Source organism: Podarcis raffonei, chromosome 3, assembly GCF_027172205.1.
Source record: "Podarcis raffonei isolate rPodRaf1 chromosome 3, rPodRaf1.pri, whole genome shotgun sequence".
Lineage (NCBI taxonomy): Eukaryota > Metazoa > Chordata > Lepidosauria > Squamata > Lacertidae > Podarcis > Podarcis raffonei.
This window is the reverse complement of record NC_070604.1, coordinates 82,819,110-82,840,228: the sequence shown is the minus strand read 5'-3', so window position 1 is coordinate 82,840,228 and position 21,119 is coordinate 82,819,110. Positions and strand designations below refer to the sequence as shown.

Genomic DNA, 21,119 nt, shown 5'->3' with positions numbered 1-21,119 from the left:
TTTAGAAATGGTGGTGAACACATGGTCCTCCATACGTTATTGGACTCCTACTCCCATTATCCTTGCCCATTGGACGTGGTGGCTGGGGCTAATGAAAGTTCAAATCTAAGGATCTAAGTGAACTTATAAATGCATGTTCTCTATTCGGTGACAACAACATCCAGTGATGAGTTGCACATGCAAAATAGTCTTCATAAATCAAAATGCCACAAGCAGAATTTTCACATCACATTACCTCAGTATTTTTTAGCTGAACATAAATCAAGGGAGACACACAAATGGAAGAATAAACACCCATATTTCATATATCCTGCCGTTCCAACTCATATGCCTCATAAGACTATGAATCTGTAACCCCAATGACACACAGTCTTTGTTCTGCTTCACTCCTGCTAGACTGAAATAAGGAGTTTGTGAATTGCACCATTCATCTAAAATTTGCACATTAGAGAAATGCTACCACTGAAACTGAGTTTGTCTGGCAACTGAAACAAAGCAACAAAACACTACAAGCAACAATATTTGTTTCAAATTAAATAATTATACAAGGTTCTTCTAAAGCTTGCTCCATCATAGTGTACTCCATTATTCAACACATTTTCCTCTACTTGTGGCATCTAAATGGAGATTGTATAGCATAGAAAATTCCATTATACTGAATGCTCACAGAGTATCCAGAACACACTAATAAATTTAAGGTCAAGAGGAAGAGATGGAGAGGTGGCCAAATCCTTTTGCTGTTAGAGGATTTGGAAAATAAACTGGCCTATGAACAGCTGTTAAAGGTCATGATCAAATGAAGCTATATCCTAGAGATGGGGCCACACACTGTTGGAACTTACTTTGAAGTTTTTTGCTGCAGCTGCAACAGCTACAGCAGCATGCCTTGGCCAGAGCAAGTGTTGCCATGAAAATTTCACAGAACGCTTCAACTGCACATCTGGTTCTTGCTGACATTTATATACAGCTTATTTCAATTGTAGACCACATTTCCCTGAAAATGTTAACTTCATAACTAGATCCAGGTTAGTTCATTTGTTTGCCAGTCATCTAAATAGAACAGTTGGTTGAGATGAAATAAAAAATTAAGCAAGGTTTTTATTTTAATTTACTTTAGTGACATTTGCACTGGTTGTCCAGTAGCCTTTAATGTTCTCAGACTGCTTTAGGTTATCTTCATATAGCATTGTTCTTGAACTGCTGCTTCCATCATTTCTCCGGATCAAAAAATTTGGTTTAACTTAAGGGAATGTATGCACTGGACCTTCCTTGTTGTGATAAGATTTTTGAGATTCTTCTTCTGTGTTCCTCTCTTGCTCTTTACATAGTTGTAATTCACAGACATGCACAGGAATAACTTTTATGTCAAGTGTAAAGCCTAGTCCTGTAATGACACAGAATGCAGGGCAAGTGAAAGGAGGGCATGAAATGCTGGGAGAAAGCAAAGTGAAAAGAAGTCAGCTGATGACAGTTGAAGAAGAGAAGATGCTGAAGACCGACCTGAGGAAGGAGATGGACAGGAAATCAGAAAGAAGAAAAGCAGATGCAAAATAGAACTGACAGGCTGCTATTCAGACAGCAATAATTAACACTGATGGAACAAACAGTGGCCAGGAAGTGAATTCATATAATTGTGTTAACTTTTTTATCTACAAAGTACCACCCATTCATACTCATTAAATCTAGGAGTGCTTGCCAAATTGATTCTCATCTGTAACTGAGAACTGTATGCATTAAATGTAAGTGTTTTGTAAGCAGACCTGCTAGCAGGAAGGGAAGGGAAGAAAAGGGTGACAGGTTTTAGCCCTTCATCCAAGGCACTTCCCATCCTTTTCCTCTCAGTAGATCTTTTAAGAAGAAGCCAACTGCATCAAGCAGAGTGCCTTGCAAGTAAATTTGTGTGGGACAGAAAGGAGGGAGGGAGGCAAACTCTCTTTCCACCCTTAATCTCTGAGTGATAAACCCAGCAAGTGGGAGGCAAAAGGCCACAACCCCCTGATCACCAGCAGCTAAGAGTGATTTTGCTAGACTATAGGGTTTAATGAAAGCAGAAGAAAAGCAAAGAGCAGAAAGCAAAGGGCAACATGGAAACATAAATGACCGCATCTTCTTCCATGACACCAGAGATCCTAAGGATATATTACACTGTGCATTCTAGTTACTAGAATTAATTGGAAATGAAGTAAAATTTTATTCCTTTCAAGAAATTAAAAGATTCTTTGGGGCCAAACTGCAGCAGACAAGTCTCTTCCAGACCAAAATGAATGACAGCACAGAAGTATGCGCCCCCCACCACCACAAGGCTATTGTGATGCACCTACTACTTTAAACTTCCCACCACAAATCACGTTTCCACAATGGAAGGCTAAACAACTGAAGATCTTAGTTGTGCACTGGATGCTAATTGGCTGGAGCCAAATATGTGATATGTGAGAGGGAACAATACACACAGCAGGAGCTTCAGTTTATTCTATCTGGTGCAACAATTCCCACCAGTTGCTAGCACATGGAACTGTTGTGCTCAAAAAACAACCAGTGGAGCACTTTTTTCTTTGCAGCAGTATTCAAATTACATCTCTGGATCCTGGTCTATGGATAAATTAAGGCCGAAAGCCCTCCATAAGCCTCAAGGTCACACCAACATCTGCCACACAATGATAATTCACCATAATGCTTTACTGTTCTCCTAATGTAAGTGTAAAGGCGAAAACACACCTTGTCTGTATTAAGTGGGATTGTAGAGTACTTTTAGTGCTCTGCACTTCCATACATCAAGAGGCTGTTCTAGTTAAGCAGAAGGACAACAAATCTGCCTTAAAGTTATTGGCTCCCTTTACTTTTATTGCTTTTCCAACTCATACCTGCTAAATAAATATTCTACGAGTGTTTTGTATGGGGCTTAAAAATCAAGCATTGTTGTAGTTATTTGGTCATGGTATATATTTCAGGTTTCTCTACAGCTTCATAACAGATGTATCTAAATACCAGAAAATAGTATTCTATGGCTTAGTAGGTAGGAACTAGAAAACCATTAAAATTATTTTGTTATTGTGTAAACTACAAAAACCCTGGGAATTTCACATACTACATCAAGTCTCTGTGCACTTCATCGGCCAGTAACATCACTGCGATGTACCAGTAAGGCAATGTTAACACAAATATTTCATGGCTTTTAACCCAGTGCCAGATCACATTCATAGTCATAGTAACTAGAGATGTGGAGCCTTTCCCAAGTCATCTAGTCCATCCAAAAACTGATGGAAGATCCTTCACTGCTTTATAGACTGAAGAGCAAAGAGCAATACTTGCTCCATCAGAGTATCAGTAATGGTTTAAGTTAAGTGCCTTTCCCTGGATAACAATTATGGGTCTTCCTCCATATCATCTGGATTGGGGGCCATAATGAAATGTTTGGGGTATACAAGATTGTGCTCATACGCATGTTCTTCCCAGCGAGCATCATCACTTTCATGGGTAATATAACGCTCTCCGATGCGAGTTTCAAACTCCCGAAGATCAAGCCAAGTTTGATAATCCTAAAAAGAAAAGTTTAGATGAGTTGTTTCTGAACACAATGTTGATCTTAATAGCGCAGTGATTTATTTCTAAAAGCACAGTGTGTTACCCAACAATATTCAGCTCTGATGGTGGGCAAGTTCCTCACTCCCACCACAGCCTCTGCATCAAACCAATGTAACACGTTGATTTCATGCCAGTTAATCACATTACTTTCTAACCCTTGCAAGACCCCAGTATGCCTATCTTCATGCCTGCCTAACAGCAAAGTAAGCCAAAACATCTTTCACCTTTAATGATACAAGTGCTGCCTGGGTCACAAAGAATAGGCAAGGGTCAAGATAACAGTCAAGCTCTAGTCATGCTCACCATCCTTACACTTAATTAGAGCCAAGCTTAGAGGGAGGTGCTTTTTGCAAATAAAAAAAAAATCCAGCTAATTATCAAGACGTGGCAATGGGATGCTCACAGGAGATCCTCTTCAAGTACCTTTCCCTCAAGACAGTTTAAGTTGGGTTTTTACTCTCTATCTGGATTCCAAAATGAAAAGAGCCCTTATGGTGGGGGTTCAGGAAAGCTTTTACAGAGGAAAATCAGTGGAAGGGTTTGACAACCCTTCTTTCTGTTAGCTGATTCTTCCTTTCAAGTACTGTCTCCATCACCAAGTCATATACTTTAGCTCAGCAAAAGTGGGTTTCAGGCATCTAGTTACATTCTAAGTCAGTAACTGATGGCTGGGTGTATGATACAACAACCAATGCTATAAAGTAATGAGTGTCAGAAACATCATTCTAAATCCCTAAACTATGACTCTTAACATCCATTATTTCAAATAACCTAGTGCATACTGCTAAACCCAGACAAATTAAACAAACTCTCATCATGCCCAAAACAGAGAGGAAGGAAAAATAGATAGCTCTACTCAAATTGAATCAAATAAACTTTCCAAGATTTCATTTATACAAGACCTGTCAACTACTTGAGTCAGATTATGATTCATGTAATTGAACTGGGTAACATATAACACAATAAAGCTGGTATGCATTAGCTATACCTGTAACCACGGGTGACTAAGTGATTTGTCAACACTGTAACGTTTTCTCATCTTCACTTGAAGCAAGTTGTTTATTAAATCGATAGCTGGAGGAGCAAGGAAGAGAAAGTATTCAAAATAAGTATTTTGTCTTTCCTGTCACCCACAATAATAATTCTGAAGGAAAAAATAGTAATTAAGAGACAAAGGAAAGTTTGTGGGTTTGTGTAAACAGTACTACACCAACAGTTTGTGGCGTATGGGTGGAATTCATCTGAAGTCAAGAATAAGACTTCTATTTGTTTTAGAGAATTTGAATTGTACCATAATGCTGAAAGATTACACATTAAATTGGGAGTAAGTACTTTTGAACAGAGCAGCATTTACTTCTGAGTAATATGCATAGGATGCTAAGTTTGGATGCTTTCAGGACAAATTGATACCTACTATTGAAACAATTTTTCAAAGTGTACATTTGCTGCAAAAGGTATGCAACAGACCCAAATAATAAGTTCCATATTGTCAATACCTACACACCAGTGCTGAAAACTAAACATGACATTAGCAAACTTTAAGCATAAGTAAAGTACTTTTTTCTGGGAAACGCAGACTACAGGCATGGGAGGAAGCAAGACAACTTTGGAAAGGGCTGTGTACCAAGAAGTGCATTGCTGAATAACACATTACACCAACTGAAAAACACTGATCTACAGGCATGTTTTCACATAGGGTTCCCAGGGTCCATTATGATAATTGGTGGCTCTTTTCCTTTCTACAGCAGGCATTGGGAAAGCCCTAAATATAATGCCTGACAGGGCCATACCTCAAGGATTTTAATCTTACAACCCTCCAAACCAGACCCTATAACATGAAGCAGAAGGCTTCCAACATAAAAGTTAAAGTCTTTTATCCATCTGTGCTGGAGACCCATCTGCAGTATAGTGGATAGCATTCAACCAGGACCTGGAAGCCCCAGATTCACATCTGTTTTCCAGCCATGAATCTCATTGGGTGACCTTGCTATCTGTCAGTCTACAAACCCTACAAGGTTGGTGCAGGGATAAAAAACAGGGTAGAGGCAGATGCCTATACACTATCTTGAGTTACTTGGAAAGAAAGCTGGAATAAAAGTGCAATAAATGAGTATTTTCTATTACAGTAAAACGTTTTGCAATAACTCCTAAAACTTTGTTTCCTCCTAAATCTCTTATAATTCCATCGTCCCATTCACACTAAATGCCATGCCTTATAGTCTAAAAGATAGAAACATGGAAAATATTATGAACCAAGATATTATATCCAAAACCTCTAGAGTATATTTACCTTCACTAGATATTTCCTTCCAGGGATTTGGTGGATACATAAATGCTGCATTTTGAATCTGGTCATTTATGTCTTCATCCTCATTAAATGGAAATGTACCACTAAGGCTCACGTAGATGATGACTCCCACTGACCACATATCCAGAGATCTATTGTAGCCCTTACTTCTAAGCACCTCTGGGGCGAGATAAGCTGGAGTTCCCACTACAGACCTCCGGAAAGACTTCTCACCAATAATACGTGCAAAACCAAAATCACACAGCTTCACCTGTAAAACAAATATCCCTTGATTAAATTACCTTGAACTGAACATCAGTATCAAAAATTCATTAACTGTAATAGCCAACTCTTTAAAACAAAACAGACGGGGGTAGGGAGTTGTGCGCCAACATACAATTTTGCAAGAATTGCTCATTAGAAAAATGACACACTATACCTGAAGTGTCCAACCAGGCCACTTGGTAAATCACATGGAATGGTTCTAACTTTCGGGCTTAGTAACAAATCTCTCAGAGACCTACAAACACTGGTGTGTGGAGAATTGTTTTATGAGATGTATTCAAAGTACAAAAGATGGTGCTTTGTTCCCAAATGGCATAAAATACAGAGTTAATGAACATTTTGTCCTATATTTCCTCCTGCAGAATATACAACCATTTAAAAAAAAATACTTCATTCTTTCCCACCTGAGGAAATGGCTCTGCTGATGCTAATAGTACATTTTCAGGTTTTAAATCACAGTGCACTATATTCTTGAAGTGTAAATTCCTCAAAGCAACAAGTATCTAAGAAAATAAAAAGAAAAAAGTATTTTTAAAATCAGAGAGAAAGAGATGCAACATATTATGTGTCCAAGAATTGCCTAAAAGACAGGTGAAATTACCTTCAGTTTAAGGATCACCAGGTGTCCTCCTCAGCCCCTCTTCTGAAAGATGTTAGGGCTAGGGAGGGGGAGAAAAGGCCCACCTTCACATGAGACTGAGGTTGGAGCCAAAGCTGTCAAATCGTTAGTGGGGAAGGGCCATAGTTCAGTGGCAGATCATCTGCCTTGCATGCAGAAGGTCCCTGGTTCAATCCCCAACATTTCCAGGCATGACTAGGAAAGACTCTGCCTAAAACCCTACAGAGCCACTGCCAATCAATGTCCACAGTACTGAGCTAGATGGACCAATGGTCTTGCTCCTGTATAAGGCAGCTTCTTAGGTTCCCAGTGCAAAGACCATTGCACTAGTGGAGGTCTATTTCTCAATGCTGCCCACAAACCAGTGCTAGCTCACCAGCCCAACCTGCTGCCCACTCATCCACCACTGAGCCTAGGAGGCAGTGCTTTGCTTGAGAAGCCAGTCCATGATGGACTGACAAGTTTCCCACCTCCCTGCCGTGGCAAGCCATGGAAGTTGGACAGACATTTTCCTGGTCACATTACCCAGAGTGCCTGGTTCTGAAGAGGACCTTTGGTATCAGGGCTGCTGCTACTTTAGGGTCAACAAATATATTTTTAAAAAAAATAAAAGGGAGCAGTTGGGGAAGAGAAGATTACTGGTACCACAAAGAAGGGGGCAGGCAACAGGAGATTCTAGAGGCAGAGGGTTCAGGAGCTGAACCATGCCATGGAGTCGAAAGCAACAGGTTCACTTGTTGTGCAAGAGGCTGCACTACCAGACATGTTGTGAAACTACCTTTAATTTTTCCATCCTCTACAACTTTAGCATACACATACAAGCTATTCATTTTGAAATCTTTTCCCCCCCCAAGTGACATGTCAGCAGAGTAAGTTCAACACTAACTCTCTTTAATGTAGCACTATCTTGAATACAACCCTGAGTCACTGCTTGTTTTGTGCTTGTTTGTGAAAGGTGCTTCTTCGAGAGCAGAAATAAAAAGGAATCTCAGTCTACCAAGATTCCTGCCTGGTACATATGCTAATAAATATTAGGGGATCCAGATCCAGATCCCTACTTAAGGTCACTTTGTATATAATACTTTTCCGAAATGTTATGAAAAAGTAGTTTCCTGTGGTTTGATTTAAATTGTTTTAACAGTCTATTTTAAATAGTTGTAACCTGCCCTGAATGTGTGACAACAGAACTGTACAAGCCATTATTGAGAGCAGACTCACCTGAGTGACCATGAATTTGGTGATTCTTTCTGGAAGCCGGCTTTTCTCACTGGAAAGAATCATCTCCAACATATCGCCATGAAGTTTTTCCATTACAACAAAAACCCTTTCTGGAGTTTCAAACATACATTCCAGGTTTACAATCCCAGGGTGGTGCAAATTCTAGGAAGCATATTTAATATTGTCATGAAAAATGTACCACCATTATGTAATGAAAATCAGAAAATATCCTCCTAGGTCCTGGCTATGCTTTATTGTTTAGAAAGCACTCAAGCAATCCCTAGCAATATTTGTAGAGACAAAACACAAGCTATGGCTCTTTTTACAGTTTTCCTGTACAGCTCAGAAACTACTATAGCAGGAATATTAAAATATACAAAAGCAAGACTACGCAGAGATTGTACCCAGCTATGTCAACAATGATCACACAGAAACGCTGTATGTTCACAACTCTGAAACATGCAGATTCAAGCCTCTGTACAATTCAAGCCTCTGATTGCTCACCTACTCACAGTATTTCACAATAATAAACTTATTCCTATGATGTAACAGAACAGATTCAAATAATCTTTGTACCTGCAAAATGGCCACTTCATTGCGCAGCTGACTTTCCTGTTTTGTGGGGAATCGCATTTTATCAATGACTTTAATTGCCACATCCCTTCCAGTCTTCCTATGTTTTCCTACATAAACACACACAGAGTACACACTTTAGTATCTCCAACCTAACAAGGAGAGTCAGAAACAAACTTTTTGCACAGAAGGTAGATATTTGTGATAAATGTGTATTTAAATATTACACTGAAAAACAGAGAGGGAAATATATCTGTCATTTACAGATTTTCAGCCAATACCCCTGAGAAGAGAGAGCTTGCCTCTTATCCCCACCTGACATTCACATGGTAGATTTCATGCTTGCATAGGGGCTCTGGCCACATGATCTGTACACCATAATATTAAGAATGTACAGTTTGCATGAATAAGGCATCTGCATCTGTTGGACTTGAAGCATTCAGGTTCCTATGCAAATGTGAAGTCTACAGGATTATCACATGAGAAAGAGGATGGGAAGCAGTATAACCCTAATCACAATCTCAGATGAAGCATGCAAAGTGCTGAAGCTTGCATCATATCAAAGTGCTTCCCCCTGCTTAAGGCAATTATTGCTCTGCTGTCTAGATCTCTGTGGTTAAGATCTCACCTTAAGACCAAAATCCCTGCATGTCCAAGGAGAGAATAACACTTTCATTTTAGTGGGGTGGGCTTCTTCTCAGTCCTTAATTTGCATGGGGATATTTTTGATACACCTTTACTAATATGGGCATAGAGCCTAATTCAACAAAATCATTGTTTAACTCCGCTCTCAAGGTGCAGAAGTGAGAGGCAACAGAGTTTGCTTGAAACAAATCAGAATTTCAAAACTTGCTCCTTCAGGGACTCTTCATGTATTACAAACATTATAGCCTTGAATGTGCAAAGAGACTTGCTTATATTCACAGTTTTAGCCACACTCACTTATAAAATAAAATTACTACTTATCTTCCACAGATGAGGAATTTAGGCTGAGTTAATAAAATGGTCCAGAATTACTGAGTGAGTTAATAAAAGGATGAAGATCAGAATCCAGATTCTACCTACAGGACAACCCTAGCTTCTATCACATTGCACTTCAGCTGATATGGAACAAAACATACAAAAGCCTGGATACTCATAACATTAATGAGAAAAGCTGATCAGTTTATTTAAGATATGCACAAAATATACATAAGGGGCAGAAAGAATGCTAAAGAAATGCTACAAGGACACCACACTACTACTATTTTAGAGGCCTAGCTAGACCTCACCTGGAGTTCTTTATTCAGTACTGGTGATTCTGTAATTAGTCAGGGTACAATAACTGCTCTGGAAGATAGTTGCATGGAGCAAGCAGAAAGAGTACCTGCCTTAAAGATTTAAGTGTAAGTAAAAGGTACAAAAAATATAGGCTTATTATCACTAGATTAAAAAGAAAGGCAACCCAACAGTAACATTCCATAACTTCTGCAAGTTAACAGAAGAACCAACTGAATGGGAATTAATGTTGTAAACCAGGCAAGCAATTGCATAAGAGACAGAAACTGTCTCTTGAACTGGAACTATTGAATTACTTTCTCCTAAACTGAGAGAAGATCTAGCATGAAGCAAAGCCAAATATCACAAGTCTGAACTTGCAGTGATTGTTTAGTCAAACTTACCTCCATACACAACACCAAACTGACCAGAGCCAAGCACCTCATCAGCAAAGATCTGGTATACGGAACTGATATCCTAGGGGAAGAGAGGGTGCAGGCAGGGGAAGGTAAATATTATGTTCAATTACTTCAGTGACAGAGGCAGAAGCTTTAAGAGTTACACTTCATGGACACAAAAAGGGAAAGAAAGTCTTTGTTTATAACCCAATTAAAAATTACGGGGAGTAAAAAAGGTCCATTCCCACCTGTTAAAACCTGTTCACGCTAGCATTGTTTAGTATAGTAACTTGTGTGACAGAGATGAGAACAGCATACAAAAATAACATTTACAAATTTATCTGTAATTTATTTGCAAATTTACAAACTGCAGTGCAATCTGTATTCCTTAAACTTGTCTCCAGCTGTGTAATAATAAAGCATACAAAACAGCCTTTCTGTCAGCATGAATGTGTGCTCATATACTAAGGGCAGTCTGTGTGAAAATCCCATCAGAACCATAGATCTTTATTTCTTTAGCATGGCCAGTCAAGAACATTTGCCACATTGTAGATGTAATCTGTATATGCAAAAGAGGAGCTGCAACCAATGATGGATTCCTGACAACTGTACTTGGAGTAAGCACATTGTCACACATATTTGTAATATGAGCAAGAGTAGGGCTGGGCCCCAGATTTGGCATCACTACCTCATTTATGTCACTGGCACAGGGTGAAACTCATTTAGCCACCACCAGACCTGCTCTAAGGTGATCCACAGGAAAACATTCCAGAATTTCTGGGCGCATTCCAGAGAGCATTCTGACCTCACACTAAGCAGTGCTTGACTAGAAGAACCTGTCTGCCTCACAAACAAAAGTCAACATTGAGATGAGGGAGAAAGAAAACTGAGCACAAAAGTGGAAGCCATGCCCTTTTGATATGGGCACATGAAAGGTGGGGACAGGACACCTACTAAAACTCTAGCCTAGCTTGAGACATTTCCCAAAGAGCTCTTAACAGGCACTGAACCAACATATGTGAATGCCCAGAAACAAGAACCACAGGTCCTCTATCCTACAAACCTGGCAGGCATATCACTAATATAATAAACAAAAGACTAGGGAAGCAGAGTACAAACCACACATCACCTAAACTACCAATAAAATAAAACATTTCAGTTAGGTAAAGGTAAAGTAAATGACCCCTGGACAGTTAACTCCAGTCAAAGGTGACTATGGGGCTGTGGTGCTCATCTCACTTCAGGCTGAGGGAACCGGCGTTTATCCACAGGCAGCTTTCTGGGTCATGTGGCCAGCATGACTAAACCGCTTCTGGAGCAATGGAACACCGTGATGGAAGCCAGAGCACATGGAAATCCCATTTATCTTCCCGCCGGAGCGGTACCTATTTATCTACTTGCACTGGCGTGCTTTCAAACTGCTAGGCTGGCAGGAGCTGGGACAGAGCAATGGGAGCTCACCCCATTGCGGGGATTCGAACCACCGACCTTCCAATCGGCATGCCCAAGAGGCTCAGTGGTTTAGACTACAGCGCCACCCATGTCCCAAAACATTTCAATTATCCTACCAATGTTCTACCAAAACTCCAAATCCTATACATATTCATTTAGATGTTCTGTCAAATTCATTGAGGCTTGCTTTCAAGTAACTGGGGAAAGGACTGCAGCATTTGTTTTCCTAGACTATGGGGTTTCCCTTCCCCCCAGATAACCTACTATAAGAAGGCATTGAAGTATGGTTTTAGATCAGAACATGGATGCACATTTCATGCTTGGGGAACAAAGTCATTCCTCCTTTTGGGAAATAACTACCAAAAAGGCAGCCCCCAACCATAGTATTTTTAAAATAATAATAATAATAATAATAATAATAATAAATATATATATATATATATATATATATATATATATATATATATATATATATATATATATATTAAAAAAGCCTTAATTCTCATCCAACCACTGATAATGGCTTTACATTATCGGTTCAAAATTTGGCTGTAATCTTTATTGTATTTAGTTCAATTCCTGCATATCAAGTGGGGAAAGGGATGAAACTTAAAAAGTATCATTTACAAGGCTTCTCTTTTTGCATTGCTCACTACTAAAAAGGTTAAGAAACTTTACCATATATAGATTTTTTTCAAACAAGTCATTGTTGCCTAATGGGAACAATGTGTTCTTCAGCTTTTCATTTGTCTTTATCTCCAATTATTTTGATACAAAATAGCCATCGGGGGACAAGTGATAACAATCCAGCTACAATAGTATTTACATTTTGTGACTCACCACATTTTCTTGGATCTGGCAATTCGAAACAGAAATGCTGACAGATAATTCTTCTGCAATGAGAAAATATACATGTTTTTAATGTGGAAGCAGTATTACAATGAAAGACCAATGTCCTAGCAGCCAAACATTTATTGACATTCCAATTAATATGTGAAACGTAGCCTTGGCACTCTGCATCACATTTCCAAACACCTCTTTGTGTTCCCCTAACAGACAGCTTTCAAAATCTCCCTTGTACCGAGCTCTACCACCACAACAACACAGAATATTTTTCTTCAGTTCTATTTTGTCACTGGCCATCAACATTGCCCGTGTTCCTCCTTCCTTCAAGAAATTTGCTCTCCTTATGTCTCCACCTCGAAGAAACTAAGGAATTTGTAAGCACATGCATTTTTCTTATGTACAAGTCAAATAGGCTTACAAAATGTATTGCATGACTGTTACATAGGTCTGAACCTAAACACCAGTCTTTGGGGGCACTAAACGTTGCCAGAATCTCCTTTAATTCAACAGTCAGACAACCCAGTCCTGCTTTTCATCACAAGTTCACCATTCTTTGCCTGTAGCTCAGAGCTGCAATGTGCCAGGGCTCAGCCTTATTTTTAATACAAGGAGAATCACGAAAAATCCAGTCCAAGCTGTTTCACCCCACCACCCTTCTATTTAGCCCTCCCTGTCCCCCACCCCACACAAATGCACTGTTCTTGGCTATGAAGCACACATGTTGTAATTCCACCTGTCCTCCCCTCAGGTCATGCCTTCCTTAGCCCAGTGCCTACTCATTTATCTTTCTGTCAGGATTCTAATCCTCCTCTTCACCGTCAACACCCATGTCACCACCCTCTCTCTTCCTGCCATCAGTACACAGTTCCTCCTGCTCCTAGGACAACGGTTCTCTGCATGTTTTTTTCTGTAAGCCAAATTGACTTCTCAGTTCCTCCACTGAAGCTGTGTTACATGTCAGCATTCTACGAGCAGGGTCCTGCTTGCTCTATAGTTAGAAGATAAATGACATGACTTCAGATGAGTTTAGTCAATGGCTACAACTCACAAAGGAAGGGAAAGAATTTTTGGGAAGGCTACACTAGCAGCATGAGGCCTGCTTTCAACACCGGGCTAGGAAGAGTTGCATTGTTTACTCATATGGTGTTCCACACAGTTTCAGTTTTAAAATCAGGCCCTTAATCGTTACATATATAGAATTAGTAAGACAGGAATCAACTCCGAGAGGCACCGCACTGACGTACTAACTAATGCTAAATATGTAGCAGTTGAAGGTCTGATTCAAATACAGAGCCAGCCCCATGACATGTTGCAGGCATAAGTAACCCATAAAATATTTTGTTGAACCAGGGCCCATTACTTCACAGATCTCCATTAGGAAGAAGAGAGTGCTTCTGTGCTCTTACTGTGATCTTTCCCTTGTCCTGTAGCAGTGCAAATGCTAGCCTGAGGCGTGACTGGCATCAAAGCCTGACGAATAGCTTTCTCCCAGCTCTGCGCTACATCCAGTCCCACTCCAGTAGCAGCCAAAACAGGATTATGATGATTGCTGCCATTGTTCTCGCCAACAAAGTACACCATAGTGTCAGTGATTATTTCAAAGCAGTGTGGGTTGCTGCCTTGCACCACGTTTGAGAAGTCCCGCGGCTGAGTCACCTGAAGAATTTCAGAAAGCGGAATCTCCTAAAGGAAACAAAAGGTGTTAAACACTAAGAGTGGAGGGCATATGCAACAATAACAAAATGTATGCTACTGAACTCAAGTAGAAATATTTTGATAGCACTGAGTGGCCTTGGCTTTAGTCCCTCTTTAGGTTCCTTGGGATTGCACAAATATTACAATCAAGAAGGGCTGCTAATGAAGTTTTGTCTTTGCTCTGGACCCAACTGGCATTTTCCTCCCACGATACAGTTTGGAATTGCCTTTCATCTCTGGTGCTACATTGTCCAATTATCAATCTTTCTATAGCAGCCCAATGACCCAGTTCATCATTACAGAATCACCATACCATATCCAAAGACCTTTCACCATCCACTCAGCAAGCAAACATAATTGCTTATTTTCAGTTTTACAGCCTGTCAGGTGCTTTGTAAGCCTTCTTATTCCCAGCTATGTCACAGGACAGGATCAATTTTGGCTCCCTCAATCCTTTGCCTCCTCCCATATATGCTATCCTTTTCTTCACTAAGTATTCTACTTCTGTTACCCCAGTCCCTCAAACATTCACTAATCTGGTTTCAAGGGGCATAAAATATCCATGCATGGCTGGGCACTGTAGCACACAAATAAAGAACTGTACACAAGAGACACGGTGCACCTTCATTAAAAGAACATCTCAATCTTAACATACCTATGATATTTAGGTTTCAACAGTTAATACACAAATAGAGTATTTTGCAGAGAAAAGGATGTAAATGAAGGATTTCAACTACAGATTAACATTAGGGGAACAACACTTTAGATGGAAACTGACATAAGTAAAAAAAAAAAAGAGATTTATATTATCACTTACCTTGTAATACTTTGTCCCAGATTCGTTCTGAAATAGTGTAAGACATTTACTATCCAGCCTCCAGTAATGTCTTTTTCTCTGCAACAAATATGAGAGGGTTTCTCTTTAAGACACAGACATTGGTACCCTATAGCAGAATCCATGTTAGCAATTTCAATGGCCTGTACTGATGATGACCTTTAAAGGTTCTATCAGCTATGCTTTTTCAAACAGTGCCTGCTCTAAAGCTCAAGCCTGTGCAGCAATGCATAGGACCAAGATGTTTCTCAGTACCTCCTGTGCCCCCCTTTTTTTTCTGTGACCACCTCCTATCCCAGGGCAGCAGCAGTAGGTATCACTGTCCCAACACTTTGGGAAAGTCCCCATCAGGCAAAGAGGGTAACTTTAAGACTCAAGACATCTGAGCAGGAAAGCAATGGAAGGGGGAGGACAATACTGTGACCCCATTTTCTAGCTGCTCCTCAGAGGCTGCAACAGAGATGGCTCGGGAAACTTGTCTTGGGTAAGGGAGACCCTACCACACCATTGTGATCCTGAGCCCAACATACAAACAAGGCTTCTGTTGGTTACAATGGCAGACAGAGCTCAGCCAGTACAGAGAGTTCTTTCTCCTCCCATAGCTAGTACTGAAGAAGCCCTGCTTGCATAAACAGAGCAGCACAGATCATTTCCTTTCTTGAGAGTTTTAAAGCAACTTTTAAAGCAAAAAATAGGTGAGGAATTTGTGGTTCTCTAAAAGTTGGACTACAATTCCCATAAACTCAGCTATTGGTCATGCTAGCTTGCTTTGAAGGAGTTGGGAGCCCAACAGTATCTGGAAGGCCACAGTTTCCCCATACCAGACTTAAATAACTAAAAGTAAATATCACACTGAAAAGTAGAGGTAAAATTACTGACCAGGTTGTCTCTGCTAGTGTAATGAACCATCCATCCTTCCTTCACCATTGTACTGCTCTTCCTCTTTGTGTGCTTGATTGATTGCACAACCCTCATTAATGGAATATTATTGCTTGTCGATGGGCTGTTGAAAAAAGAAACGCATGTCTCTAATCATACATATTTCAGCACACCCTATAGCTGTGCTATAATTCAGGATAAACTTCAAGTAGAATATTCTTGACTATTACTTGCATCTTAAACAAAAATCTTCTAAAGATAAAACATTATGTAGGGCACATCATGATCATACAGATGACAAGAGAGTTGTTTTTAAAATCACTAACCCTCCCCCACCCAGATTAGGCAAGACACGTTACCATGTTAAGGGGCTATGACTCAGTTTTAGATGAGGAGTAAAAGTCCTTTACAACATTATAGAAGATGCCAAGGCAGACTTATTAACTCTTCGGCAGCAGGTCACAGTAAAGCCCAAACCTGCCTTATGAACCAACAAAACAAGGGGTCCTAGGAGGATCTCTTTCATCAAACCAAGCCTGAATATAAACTCAGTCCTCTTTCCACATATACACACATCCAACAGCAATAGAAACAGTAACAAAGAGCAAAAATCTTATCCTTTATTAAGTTTTATCCTAAATTAAAACCATCTTCCTGTGCTCCTATTTTTCTTGAAGGGAGAGATAAGTACTATAGCAGCTATCCTGAATCGTGCCCAGTAGGATAGGAACTCAGCTCCACTTCCACTCTGAAATCTTCTCATGGGAGGAGAGGACAAGCACAGCCTAAGAAAGATGGTACCAAGCAGGGCCCTGCATTCTGGTTGCCATGTACTGAGTCCAAGCCCTGTCTGTACATTGAGGGTGAGGAACCTTTCTCAGGCCAAGGGCTGCATTCCCTTCTAAGCAACCTTCTGGGAATCACATGCTGGTGGGAGGCAAGGCCACAAGCAAAAGTGGGGATGGTAACAGAAAGAGCCGTCAACATGAATTTTACTTTTGTACGGTAGACTAGTTTTTACACACATCCACCCACTCTTCTCTATCCTCCATGCAGGCAAGCAGGAAGCGTAATCAGAATCTAAGGACATACACCCTCCACACAAAAACACTCAAGGAGGGTCAAAGCAGTGCTACAGAGGGGTATGGCCTTGGCAGAGAAGCTGTGGCCGGGAAGAGTCTCAAGGACTAGATAGAGAGGCACGGAGGGCCACATCTGGCCCCCAGGCATGAGGTTCCCCAACCTGCTACAGAGGAAAATGATTTGAAGCACACAGTAGACATGAATTGAGCTTTAGGTAGATAATGGTCTTGCAATCCTCCCTTTCATTCTCACTACATCCCAGTGAAATCTGTCTTTATTATTCCTACTTTACAGTATGGAGCTAAGGCTTAAATTTCTTTAAGGCCACCTAATGAGTCCACGGCTGAATACTATTCTAAATCCATTGCTCTATTTCCATAAACTACACTGGATCTCATCTTCTATAAACAATAGTATGAGCTGTAATTCAAATAATTTACTCTAGTAGTACATATACGAGTAAAAACACATGACCCTTTAGAGGTCACATCCAATGAGCCAAAAGTTGTTTCCTTTAACCTAACTTGCAACACACACAAGGAGCAAAATTGATTCCTTATGTAACTCCATTCAATCAATTGACTTGCATTAGGACTGGAATGAGTTTGGCCTAAGGTCAGGAGAATAAAGTAGCCCTATAAATCTAGGTCAGCATAACATTTTCCATCAACTAGTCAGTATAGCTAAGCATTCTTCAATAATGTAATTTATTTCCATGTTGACGCTCACAGGGGATTCTACTTCCAATAGGTTCAAGCCTACATACTTTCACATTTAATCAATTCTGTTAATTGCTGTTTTTCACTTATGCTGAAGAGTGAGAAAGCATCTCTTGTAAAACCAATAATAAATAATAAAAAGTGAACAGCAAAATTCATTCTCCTCTCAACAGAAAAAATTCTTTAATAGGGAGCTTCACAGACATGCCATGCAATGCTTTGATTTTACAAACCTGATAGTTTTGACAGCCTCTTCATCTTTGTCCCCATCTAGATCTGCTGGATCCATAAAAAACATTTTGTCTTCTGGGGGAGAGGGTTCTTCTGTATCATCCAAGCTCCTACCTCCATCACTGTTCATTTCACTGCTGTCAACCTCCATTGGCATATCCATATCTTGACCTGGACTAGCCGGTTCTTATTCCATATAAAAACAAAAGGTTCCAAAATATTATTATTCATTCATATTATTCATGTTAGAAAAATCATTTACATCACAATTTTAGTCAGGAATGAATTAGAAATCTGTTGCAGCCGTCAGTACATATGTAACAAAATCAAATATACTCAATCAAACACAGCCAAGACAGGAGAAAAAGTAAAAACAATTGGGCTATGTTTTTGTTTTACTAAGGCCACTTCATGCTATGTAGGTACTTCCTGACACAGGGCAATTCTCCATCAGTGGAAAGTTGGCATCATCATAGTTCTTCCACCTCCTGTGCCAGCCAACTCCCTCTCCTCTGATGCAAGAACATCATGACTATGTCTTTCCAGGGAAGGGTGTGGACAGGATGGGAATCAGAGAACAGAACTCTCTTTACACCTGGTTCAATACTAATGCAAGTTAAACCCAGCTTTCTGCTGCTTCAAACAGAGCAGGGCAGCCAAGGATAGGCAGCCACAACTGCCACACACAGGGTTGATTTTTCTAGTATCTTTAGAGAGGCACAGAGACAAAATAATGAAGAAGGAATTTTACACAAACATGCTCTCCAACATTTCTGCTTTAGAAAAGATTCTGTAAATTCTCCCCTACACAGAGGAAATTAGGAGTTATGTAATGCTAGCAATTAAAACAGAGGTGTCAAACTAGGAAGCCAGTTCCATCAGAGTGCAAAGGGTATAATACATCAATGGCAGCTACTGTGAGGCTCCAGAATCAACTTCTGGCATTGCGTTGCCCAACTTTTTTGTGCAGTGGATAAATCCGAGAACCTGAGAAACTGTTCTGCGCACCGCAACCACACTTACACACATTCAAATTTCCACCCTGCTATTCATTAGGGTTAACCTTCCCTCCCAAAAGAAAGATCATGCCCGTCCCCCCAAATACTAGGCTTGAAAAAAGCCTTGCATTGGAGTCAATTTTCAACCCTAATTTTAGTGAGTTTTTCAAGCCGGGCAGGCGAGTGTCACAGCTCAGCATACAAAGGTTAATCCAAACACACACACTGTAATATGCTTGAAAATAGTCTTCTACTGACTACAGCAGAAGAATTCTTTCAAGTTTTATTGCAACAGGGGAGAAGCAGCGGGATGCTGAAGGCACCAGTGAAAGCATATGCTGTCCAAACATATTACCGTATTTTTTGCACCATAACACTCACTTTTTTCCTCCTAGAAAGTAAGGGGAAATGTCTGTGCGTGTTATGGAGGGAATGCCTACGGGTGGCATGCCTACGGATTTTCCTCCTCTAAAAACTACGTGCGTGTTATGGTCGGGTGCGTGTTATAGAGCGAAAAATACGGTATCTTCTTCCCTCATTTTCAGTATCTAATGGAGAGATCCCAATCCCCAGATCCCACGGCTGGTAAGGTCCAGAACTGCACATAGGTAGGTCCCCCCCACAGACCTCTACCAAGGGGGCAGGCACCACCACTGCAGAAGCCCCTATTATGCCTGCAAAGGTGCAATAGGTTTATATTACCAACACAGTTACCACTGACAACTAGGCCCCAAAGCAACTTATGCCCCCAAACTTGGGATTCTGAAGGATCCAGCAGAGGCTTGGATCCATTGAATCCAAGACCCTTCATTCTCCAAAGAGACCCTGGACTGGGCCTTAATATCATGAGACATTGGGGGGGGGGGTCCAGATCAGGATGAGGGGTGGGAAAAGTTGGAGGAGTTAGCCCAGGTACCCTGAGGAGGGACCCGTTGAAAACCACACCAATCATTGAAACAAATTAGGCAGAGCAGGGAGAGAGAATAGAATGTGAAGTGAAACTATGTAAAAGGAAAACACTGGGTAAGGTCTGCCCCCTCCTCACTTCCTGCCCTGGCCTGCACAGGCCAGCAAGACTTTGGAGGGAACAGTATATTCCCCACTGTGCATCCTACACTTCAACACTGAATCCCACTTAGAACTGCGTAGAAACTCAACTGAAATTGATGGTTTGGTGTCCTTAGTTAGGGCACATAAGTCACATCTAAAACATCTGCCTCACATGCATGTGAGATTGCTTACCCCATTCTGACCCCACGGGGTGGGGCTGGGGAAAATCAGGTAATTTGCCCATTCACACTTCTTATCCCTTCCATCTGCATATGTGATGAACCTCAAAGATTCCAAGGAGAACTGCCTTCCCTTGGTTGGTGGATACCTTACCTACCTGGCCAGCTAACCGCCACCACCCCCAACTGAATCTTCAGAGGGGGGGGGGTTTAAAGAAAGGGCAAGGTCTTTAAATGATCTCCATCTCTCCCTTGAATGCCTTCTATGAATTGCCTGGGATGACCCATGCTGTTCTGCATGTCAGCTGAAAACAATTTGTAAATTACTAAGATTGCCTTGGATAGCAAATAGAAGTTTCCTTATATTTAAAACAGCTTTCTATTTCTTCCAGTGCTTTAAATAAATCTGCTCTTGTAATTTGAACTCTGGGATTGGTTATGTTTTTGCATAGCTGTGGGATCTGGTCTACTCACCTTGCCTAGCATTTCCCCACCCTCTATGCTTTTAAGGAGAGAAACTGAGAATTACATATTGGACTGCTGCCATAAGCAAGGCAGGAGTCTAGAAAAGCATTCCCCGCTCTCAGAATACTATAAATACTTCAGGTCTAGATTTCTTTACTGCCAGACCTAGTAATACTTAAATGGGAAACGGTGGTGGTGGTGCTGCCCAGCATAAATTACCCAGAGAGCCTTGCAGCCTACCCTAGCACAATATCCTATGGCTCCTGAGACACTCTCCTAGGGACCACAAGACTGAATACTCTTTCAGTGGAAATTCACTATAAACTTTGCTGAGGAGACCAAAATTGTTAATATATTTCACTTCAGCAGATAGGGAGCACATTCAGTCAACTCAAGTATGTAAAAACATTTACAAAATACCCAAATTTAAATATATACGTACTTCTATCTCACCTTTTAAATATATTG

At 40.5% G+C, this 21,119-nt stretch overlaps 1 protein-coding gene across 5 annotated transcripts in view; it reads right to left on the bottom strand.

The window, feature by feature from the left end:
- Positions 1 to 861: 861 nt before the first annotated feature.
- Positions 862 to 21,119, bottom strand: part of PRKD3 (protein kinase D3) — a 51,725-nt gene continuing 31,467 nt past the window's right edge. For 4 of the 5 annotated variants that reach the window (XM_053382745.1, XM_053382749.1, XM_053382750.1 and 1 more), the window contains 12 exons: positions 17,962 to 18,145; positions 15,927 to 16,050; positions 15,030 to 15,107; positions 13,924 to 14,200; positions 12,512 to 12,564; positions 10,226 to 10,298; positions 8,568 to 8,674; positions 7,992 to 8,153; positions 6,559 to 6,657; positions 5,873 to 6,140; positions 4,571 to 4,656; positions 2,502 to 3,536 (listed from right to left, as the gene is read on the bottom strand). In XM_053382745.1, coding sequence (XP_053238720.1) covers positions 3,363 to 3,536; positions 4,571 to 4,656; positions 5,873 to 6,140; positions 6,559 to 6,657; positions 7,992 to 8,153; positions 8,568 to 8,674; positions 10,226 to 10,298; positions 12,512 to 12,564; positions 13,924 to 14,200; positions 15,030 to 15,107; positions 15,927 to 16,050; positions 17,962 to 18,145 — 1,685 coding nt within the window. In that variant the 3' untranslated portion in view covers positions 2,502 to 3,362. Of the gene's footprint in view, positions 1,385 to 2,501; positions 3,537 to 4,570; positions 4,657 to 5,872; positions 6,141 to 6,558; positions 6,658 to 7,991; positions 8,154 to 8,567; positions 8,675 to 10,225; positions 10,299 to 12,511; positions 12,565 to 13,923; positions 14,201 to 15,029; positions 15,108 to 15,926; positions 16,051 to 17,961; positions 18,146 to 21,119 lie in introns of those variants that run through there. The other variant, XM_053382746.1, reaches the window with a different exon arrangement.